We start from the raw sequence: 9,424 nt of genomic DNA, 5'->3' as shown, positions 1-9,424 counted from the left end.
GTAAAAGATATAGTGTTCAAAATTGTGAAAATCACATCCTAACGATGATATTTAACAAAAGATTTAGTATGAATCCAAACAAAAACCTTATTCACCAAAAGTTAAGAATTTAAGACAACTGGTTATCATCATTGGATAGAGAAATCATAAAAAAAATTAGCACAACTTTACTCTAGATTCCTAAAAGTCAAACAAAAAATAAATTCCTTTACCAACTAATCCTACATTATTTATAAATCTAGATAAACATGCAAATAAAATTAGATCTAAAACTTTCACAAAATATTCACAACTAGAAAAAATAAATTCACCCCCCCAAACTTAAACTAAACATTGTCATCAATGTTAGAAAAAATAAAGGAAAGGTAAAGAGTACTCCCCTGATCATTGGATGAATCCAGTGAAGCTCTAATCTTCCTCTTCATCATCCTCATTGTCACTTGTAGGAGAAATTTTTTTTACTAAAAAACATAAATAGAGATGAATGAAAATAAATAAAATAAAAATAACTAAAAAAATAAGAGTTTTGGAAGCTTGGGTTGCCTCCCAAGAAGCGCTTCTTTATAGTAAATAACTTGACTTTGGTTGAGGTCTGAGTTTGCATGGAAAACGCTTGAAGTGTGAAAGTAGCTTCCTTCTAAGATAAGGTTGTAGTGCCTTTAACTCAAGATTTGATGCTTGCTTAGCCCGAGGTGGTGGAATAGGCTGACTTTTATCTAACTTGTCAAATTGAGTTATTCTTGAATAATGCGCTTTTTCTATAACCTCCTTAGGTAACTCATCAACTGTATCCAGAAAAATAATGGGAGGCACATATGGCTTGACTTGTGGTGATGTAGATATTTCCTTTTTTTGCTTAATTTCTTCATCTTGAACTTGGTTGTTGGAAGTATTTCCTTGATCTACTTTATCTCCATCATCTTGAAGTCTATTATTGATGGCATTAGCTAGTTGACCTACTTGTGTCTCAAGATTTCAGATTAATTTTGCTTGACTTTGAATGATGGCATTAGTCTTTGTCATGAAGGCATTAGTCTTTGTCATGAAGGCATTAGTCTTTGTCATGAAGGCATCAGTTTTTGTCATGAATTGCATGAACATATTCTCTATTGAAGGCTTTGTCTCTAGCATAGGAGCTTTAACTTGTGACTGAAAACCATTATGAAAAATAGGTTGTGATGAATATGCAGGACCATGATCATTACTTCATGAAAAATTTTCATGATTCCATCCTGAGTTGTAATTATTGGAGTATGACTTATTTTGCTGCCCATTGAAGTTTCCATCAAATTGCATTGATTCGTAATAGGCTGGACAATAATCACTTAAATGCCTATCTCCACAAAGCTCACATGTCACAAAAGCACTTTGAAAAGCATTATCACCCCAAGCATTAATTTTTTGAGACAAATCATTTACTTGGGTGGCTAAAACATGATTGCATCCAATGCATAATCACTAACAACCCTCATAGGCACAAATTGTTTAGATGGCCGTAGATAGTTCGTCACCTCAATCAAAAGTATCTGAAAATAAAAAGAAAAGTTTGAAGTAAGATTAGGAATTCTTGGTATTAATATTAACAAGAAAGAATTAAAAATCAATTCCCTCACAACGAAGTAAAAAACTTGCTATTGATTTCTCACGCAAGTGTATGTATCGTTAACAAGTAATATAGTAATGAATAGAGTATCGTTCCCACGAAGAATGGTTTTAATTCCTACTATTAACTACTAAAATTAACACATCCTAATTTTATTCAAACAACCAAAATTTTTAAATTATTAAAAAGAAAAATTAAGACTACTAAACTGAAACTTCAATCAACTACTAGACGTAAGATTATAATATCCCTCAATACTTCATTTGATTATTGTCTCTCTCTTTTAGCTCAGTTTAGTGGATTAAGTTGCTAACCTAGAGTCTTAAATTATTTATAAGTCTTTGTCGAGTTTCTCATAAAAATACCTCTCTCAATTAATTTACTATTTGTCTATGCAAATTATGTTGAAGAAAGATTCATTAAGTTTGTGCTCTGATCTTGGCTACATATGGCTTATAAGTGTATGTCTACCCTACATGTAAGTCAAATCACCTAATCAACTAAGTGTATTCGATCATATGCTATTCTATTCAAAGTCTACCCGAATCTCTTTCGTCAATGTTTAGCTTAAGTTTCCAATTCGATCTAATTGGTGATCAGGCAATTAGAAGTATTAAGAACATAATAAAATAAACAATTTAAATCTATCAAACATAAGTAAAAGAGAGATAAATTATTCAAACTACATATTGAGTTCAATCATAATCTTAGATAAACAATTTAGTTTCCCATCAAGTCACACATCATCATCAAATTAAGTTTAAATAATAAAAACAACTAAGAAAACAAAAGAATAATAAAAAAGATAAAACTCAAGAATTATAATCTTGATCTTCCAAATCTTTTAGAATCCTTTAAAATCTTCCCAGCTTCAATAACTTTGCGACGTGACTCTCAACCTTCAATTTGATGTTTTTTTCGCTCTTCTTTAAGTCCTCCGAAAGGTTATTTTTATAGGCTTTGAAGTTAAGCCAAGTTGAGTGGAGAAAGAAGTCAATTTCAGTTGAAATTTTCTCACTAGACTATGTGAGTCGCAACCTTACCCAATTAATTAACAGAAATTGTAATTGCTCTAGGATTGTTACAATGCGTCAACTCCAAAAGGATTTTTGACCATCTTCCAGGCCAAACTGGGCAAAGTGCATGAAAGTTGTAGATTTTTCTCTTATTTTTTCAATAGTTTAGGAATCGCTTCATTTGAAGCTCTGTAGAGAAAGTTATAGCCAAAATACTGAAACATGTGCATTAGAAGTCTGCAACTTAAAATTGCTCTCTTTCCTTCATTAAAATTCTCCTTTCATCAAACACTTACAAAAGCACAAATAAATCAATAACAACTTATCTTAACCACATTAACATCAAATTAATCATAAAATTAACTAAGATTAGATTGACTCACCTAAAATAACTAATTTAAAGTAATAAAATAAAATCTACTAATTTCTATGCATTATTGCAAGAACTAAGCTAAATTATTATCAAAATTAAACCTAAATAACTCTATATCATAGAGTTATCAGCAAGGTATGTTGTTGAAATCAGGTTCTAATCTAGTGTCATTTGCTTATTCAGATAATGGCTAAGTTGGATGCCCAGACACACACAAGTCAGTTATTGGTTACTGCATATTTGTAGGAGAATCATTGGTGAGCTAGAAATCTAAGAAGCAAACGGTTGTTGCTTGAAGTTCAACAGAAGCTGAATATCGTTCCATGGCTTCTACTTGTTGTGAGGTCATTTGGTTAAAGCATTTGTTGATTGATTTTGACATTCAACAAAGATCACTAGTCAATCTACACTATGATAATCAATCTGCCATTTATATTTGTCGTAATCCAACTTTTCCTGAGTGCGCAAAACACATAGAGATGGACTGCCATTTTATTAAGGAGAAAGTGCTAGCAAGAGTAACCAATCCAGTTTATATTCCAACAGATAGATAGACTGCAGACTTACTTACAAAAAAGACTACAACCAAAGCAATATTACAAATTATTAAGCACGATGAATATCCATGATATGCATGCACCATCATGAATATCCATCTTGAGGGAGAGCATTGAGGATGAGCTTGAAATCAGAAGCCTTTGGTTGATGTATCAGTGAAGAATGAAGAAAACAAGATTGTAGGATAGCATTTGGAGATCAAGTGTTGCTTGAAGGAGGAATGCTTTTATTTAAGTGTGTAAAACGCACCGTATTTACTTTTACTGCTTTTTGAGTAATTAGTTAGATATTTTTTCTCTTTTTATAACTAATTTTTCAAGATTTATTTTTCTCGTATTAATACCACTCTGAAAATAATTTCTTTTTGAGCACTTGGAGATAACTTCTTTTTGAGCACTAAGGGAAAGTTTTTTCTTTCCACAAAACTTCTTCTCGTAGCGGTCCGATTCTCACATAAAATCACTCATAAAGTGGCAGCTAAAGTGGGTAATGGTATTTGTTGTTGACTTTTGAGCAGTGCCGTACTGTTGTTTGTACTCACCTGTTAACCTGACTTAGTTGCTCTCTCTCTTTAACTATACTTGTGCGATGTAACAATTAAAGTGATGATAGTATCACAATGTCAAATTAGAGAAATTTTAAATATATTAAATATAATAAAAAATTTAAATTTATAATCAATTAATTTGAAATTAAATATTTATTCTAAAAATTTAATATGATATTAAAACATTACTTTTATTCCTTGATTCACAAAATGATCTCTATTGATTTATATCAAGTAATAAGTTTTTAATCTTTATATGTGAGAAAAATATTAAATGTTGCATTAATTAATTTTTATTACTTTATTATTAATTGATTTTAGATTAAATATTTAATTTTCAAACATTCCAATCGTCCTTAAAAATTTAACAGTAACCTTTTTTAGGTTTAATAAAAAACATCTAAAATATTCATAAAAAAGAAAAGGAAAAGGAAAACAAAACAATTAATGTTGCATGGGAAGAAAAAAAGTCAGAAAAAGTCCAAAACCACGTGGGACGCCACGTGACGACCGCTGTCCGTACCCAACTCCCAAACGTGCCCGTCACTCCGCCCAAGTTTCACAAACAGTCAGACATCACTTCCCTTCCATACGCGAAACCAAGGAGAAAAAAAGCTTCAAAACCAAACCCAAAAGGCAAAGCAAAGCAAAGCACAACTTAACTTACCCTCTCTTTCTCATCCGTTTCCTCGAAGCCGAAAGTTACCAAACCAAAAGCAAAAGCAAAAGAAACCCAAAAGGAAAAAAGATACTACTACTACTAAACAGGACAAACAACAGACTTCTTTATTTTTTTTCTCCAATATTAAACATAAGAACAAACAGGAAAACTAAAAGAAGGAGAAGTTTGTCTTGGTTCTTTGCTTTGGTCATGGCAGGTGAAGGAGTTTCAAGAGAAACCCAGATGTCTATAGAAGCGTCTTCAATGTTTCCAGGGTTCAGATTTTCACCCACTGATGTTGAATTGATTTCTTACTATTTGAAGAAGAAGCTGGATGGCTATGATAAGTGTGTTGAGGTTATTTCTGAGATTGAAATTTGTAGACATGAGCCTTGGGACTTACCAGGTTTGCTTCTTTAAACTTTGCTCTTTTTTTTTTTTTTTTAAAATGATATTGTATTGCATATAGCAAAATAAGTATTGGAAAGAAATGAAGTTAAATAGTGTTGTTAAGCTTCTTGATGCTGTTTTTGGTTCTTGTGAAATGGGATGGAAAGTAAAGGCAAAGACTTCCAATGAATTTTTTTTTTTTACAATATTTTGGAAGCATGTTGCACTATTATGTTGATGGGGACATTTGAAAACTATAGTAGTTTAATCCTATATATAAAAAATATACATTTTCTGTTTTTAGAAACCAAAAACATGATATGGAGATGCGATTGAAAAATTTTGGTGGTTGTCATTTTACTACTTGGCTCTTCCTTTCGAACCAAAGTGCAAAAGAAATAGAGCTTTAGGAAAAGTATACATCTGTGTTTTGTAGTTGAATTGACTGCCTTTTCAATTAGAAACAGAGTAAGAAAAAGAGAGAGACAGAAAGAGAGAAATATGAAATTGACTATTGAATGCCAAGTTGGCAATGTTTCTTATAATTTGTCATCACTTTCTTTTTTCCTGCTGTGTTTGTGGTTTACGGGGATTATTCTAGTTTTGCACCAAGTTTTGTGGTCCTTTAAAAGTTATGGCTTTGCACTAACTTGATATAATCTGAAAAGTAGAAAAATAGTGTGCAAGCAATTTAGCCTTAGCAAACCTTTTAATTTGTTCCACACTTCCATGAGACGTTTTCTAATGAATTTAGTTCCTCAATGTTTGGAAGAATTTAGAGGTTTGGAGCACTAGCATTTAGTTTTATCTGTGGCTATCAGCCTCTCTTCCCAAGTGGTAGGAATCACTGATTTCAATGGTAGAGGTGCAAGATGGCCTAATTGATAACTAGTGAGGATTGTGTTTATGTGCAGGCTTAGATTTGAGAGTTTTATCGATGGCTGGCCAAGATCATCATGTATGATTCTGTTTAAAACTTGTTTTCTGTGAGAAGGTCAAAATTTTCTGTTAAGTATGAAGTTCCCTGCAATATACTTTGTTCTTCTTTTAAGTTAGGTATTTTTGCTCAAACTTTTCTCGATCAATTTGAATGCATTGATTAAAGACAAATGAAACTGATTTAGCAGGAGGAATAGAACCTTAATTTGCATGTGGATGTTGAGATTTGTTAATGTGAAGAAGCCTAGCAGCTGTTAAATGTAGGATCATTTCTACTTTGCCTGGAGATTGGAATCTTAATTACATATTTTTAGGTCATTGTTTGTAATACCACCTTATATCTTTGCTCCTTTTAGGTACTAGAAGAAGTACCATTGAAGTTTCTTTTACAAAACCTCCTCGTTGGAGTACTTTCACTAACAAATTTCTTAGATACTTATAAAATTCATTTATGTCTGGAATGTGGAAACTTATTTTTCTGTTGTGTTGTGCAATTATGCGGCTAGCATCTAAGTCACCCTTTAAATTCTGGTGCAATTCTCTTGTCTATTCATGGATTTTGTTTCCTTGGTTACTGTGACTAATTTCCTTTGGCTTTTCTCTGCCCAGCCAAATCAGTCATAAAGTCAGATAATGAGTGGTTCTTCTTTTGTGCTCGTGGAAGGAAGTACCCAAATGGTTCACAAAGTAGGCGGGCAACTGAGCAGGGTTATTGGAAAGCCACAGGAAAAGAACGTAATGTCAAGTCAGGTTCTAATGTTATTGGTACAAAGAGGACTCTTGTGTTCCACATGGGTCGTGCACCAAAAGGGGAGAGGACAGAATGGATCATGCATGAATACTGCATGAATGGAAAATCCCAGGTGATTTGTCGTATAATATTATTAGATGCTCTAATTGTTTTCATCTAGGCATATTTATTTAACATGTTCAATTTTGCTGTTTCCAGAAGAAGGCATTTTTATTTAAGATATTAATTTTATATAAAAGAATTTTTCTTTAATATATTTGCAATGGCTACATTTCCTCGGACATGTTATTGAATTATTGTTGTTGTTGTTGTTACTGTTGTTGTCTATATCTCTATGTGTTTTTTAGAAGGTTTCCCTGTGGAAGGGGTGGAGTTTGCAATGGCTACATTTCCTTTTCTTTTTCGGAAAAGATTTCAGTTTCCAAATAGTATATTATTAGAAGGTACAAGCAGGAACTTCTCATGTTAGTCGTTGGCAGTTAGCAAATATTAAAGTTTCTAGTGGAAACTGACTTTCTATAGAATTCATAATTTTTATGTTTTTGGCCAAAAATTGAAAATTTTAAATAGCACTCTTTAACAACGTTGACAAAATTCTCTTAAAGCTAATACTTGTTTTAGAGGCAATAGAACCTATTCTACTGGAGCTTTTTTATTTTTCCTGGAAAGACAGCATAATCTGAGGAGTTGGTGTCTCAAATTGGGAACTATCTGCAAATAGACTAGTGGCATAATCTAATAACAGGAAAGGTAATCTGTGGACTATGTTTGCCATGGCCTTGTTTTAGGGTGAAACACAGTGCAGGTCAAGTTTGTAGTCTAGCCTTCTTGATAGATGCATGAAGTCAATGTTCATTGATTTGAGCTCAAAATTCCATTAAGAAATTTCAGAGCTCTCTAGAGGGTTCACTGAATAATTCTGTTATGTTTTTCTGCTGTTATCGCTGAGGAATAGTTGGAGGTTGATTGGTTCACTTAGTTCAGGGGTTATTATGATTGCAATAGAGCTGTTTTTATGGGGAATAATTTAGTCATCATGAAATATGCATTTCCAAGGACTGCTGTTAGCTTATGGTAAGATGTTTGGAGTTTATAATATTCTATCTTGTCATGTAGATTTGAGAGGGTCAAACATTTGTATCTTTTGCTTCTGAATTTGTAGGATTCCCTAGTTGTTTGCCGCCTTAGGAAGAATAGTGAGTTTCGTCTGAATAACACTACAAATCAGGCTTCTCGGAATCAACAGGAGTTGTCAACTATGCATGATAACCGTGCTACCTCAGATGGTGGTACAGACCAGACTGGCATGTCTGAAGGGGACAAGGCAGTTGAATTCTATTCCAAGAAGGTTACTAGTAGTTATGATTCTCATTCTATAGAGCAGATTGATTCTGCATCTGAATCGGAGGAAAAACATTCAAATGATGTTGCACCCACAGAATCTTCTACACCCCAAAAGGTTTGTTCATGTGAATTACTTTTATACTTGTATCATGTTATAGGTTGTAGGCATTTGAACTCGATGTCTATTTTCTTCATAAGTTTTTGCTTAAATTCTAGGATTCCGATGATGAAGAGGATTACTTTGCTGAGATACTGAAAGACGATATAATCAAGCTTGATGAAACTTCGTTGTCAGCAATGCCACCTGACAGCCTGTCTATGGTTGCCAGCACATCTGACACTGAGAGGAGGACTCAGCAGCCAAGGCAAGAAAATGTACCCAATGCATCCCCTTTCCAAGGTACAGCAAGCCGGAGAATCAAATTGTGGAGGCCTAAAGGAGATATTCTCTGTGATGCCGCATCAGGAAGTCTTGTTAGGGAGTTGGCGGTCGAGAAACAAAGTTCTCCAAAGATTGAGGAGTCACCAAAATGTTTGCTATCAATATTCTCACCGAGGACTGCCAATCTCCGGCTCATATATGCAAGTTTTGTGATTCTGACTTTGCTGGCTCTGTTTCTGTCTCTGATAGGAGATTCCAAGCCAGTAAAAGATTTCAAATATGCTGCTTTCTACAAGAACTTCTGGCAATGAATGTATGTACATATATAATCCCGTTTTACTGGGAATTAAAAGTTTTAGAAATAGCCAGTCAAGCTTCTGTGTTTACAGTTTAGGCCATTTTTTATTATTTCAACATTAGGTTCGATACGGTTGGGTACTCAACCTTCAAAAGGAACCATCACCTTCATTTGGAGCAGTCTCGTGCACTTAAAAAACTTCCTCTAAATCAATCAAAATCTTATTCAATTACTTTGAATAATGATAAAAAATAAGAGGCCATCGCTACATTTGAATGGGAATACATGCATTGAGTCAAATGCATGCAGCCATCTACCCTTAAAATCGGTCTTCTTCTTCTTTTTGTCTTGATTCAACCAACGAAAGGTCATTGCATCCTACGGTTCTCTTTCCACCGACCATGTCCTTATCTCCATTATTAACCGACGCCTTTCCTTGAGAAAGAACACTATTAGAAAATAATAAAATATTTTATTATTTTTAAATTTTTATAAATATGTGCATGAATATCAATTATGTCACGGTTTTAAAATTTCAGATCAGATAGACTAAACAGCCTAA

General features: G+C 33.3%; 1 protein-coding gene across 2 annotated transcripts; it reads left to right on the top strand.

Annotated features, from left to right (window-relative positions):
* Nucleotides 1–4,654: 4,654 nt before the first annotated feature.
* NAC089 (NAC domain containing protein 89) lies at nucleotides 4,655–8,962 on the top strand. 2 transcript variants are annotated; one of them, XM_088809397.1, is made up of 4 exons: nucleotides 4,655–5,164; nucleotides 6,697–6,950; nucleotides 8,067–8,297; nucleotides 8,399–8,962. In XM_088809397.1, the coding sequence occupies exons 1-4, from the start codon at nucleotides 4,969–4,971 to the stop codon at nucleotides 8,873–8,875; spliced, it is 1,158 nt and encodes a 385-aa protein (XP_088665523.1). In that variant the 5' UTR covers nucleotides 4,655–4,968; the 3' UTR covers nucleotides 8,876–8,962. The 2 variants fall into 2 exon arrangements, with proteins under 2 accessions (XP_088665523.1, XP_007015733.2); XM_007015671.3 differs by having other exon boundaries at nucleotides 8,001–8,297.
* The last annotated feature ends 462 nt before the right edge of the window (nucleotides 8,963–9,424 follow it).

Source organism: Theobroma cacao, chromosome 9, assembly GCF_053813885.1.
Source record: "Theobroma cacao isolate CCN51 chromosome 9, ASM5381388v1, whole genome shotgun sequence".
NCBI classification, from domain to species: domain Eukaryota; kingdom Viridiplantae; phylum Streptophyta; class Magnoliopsida; order Malvales; family Malvaceae; genus Theobroma; species Theobroma cacao.
The sequence above is the reverse complement of the archived record's forward strand: the minus strand, read 5'-3'. Positions and strand labels throughout refer to the sequence as shown.

What these genes read in the sequence shown, in the direction of transcription:
- NAC089 (XM_007015671.3), top strand. Translation starts at nt 4,969, where the DNA reads ATGGCAGGTGAAGGAGTTTCAAGAGAAACCCAGATGTCTATAGAAGCG. An exon ending in TGAGCCTTGGGACTTACCAG is followed by an intron (nt 5,165 to 6,696) that starts GTTTGCTTCTTT and finishes TTCTCTGCCCAG; the next exon opens with CCAAATCAGTCATAAAGTCA. An exon ending in AATCTTCTACACCCCAAAAG is followed by an intron (nt 8,298 to 8,398) that starts GTTTGTTCATGT and finishes CTTAAATTCTAG; the next exon opens with GATTCCGATGATGAAGAGGA.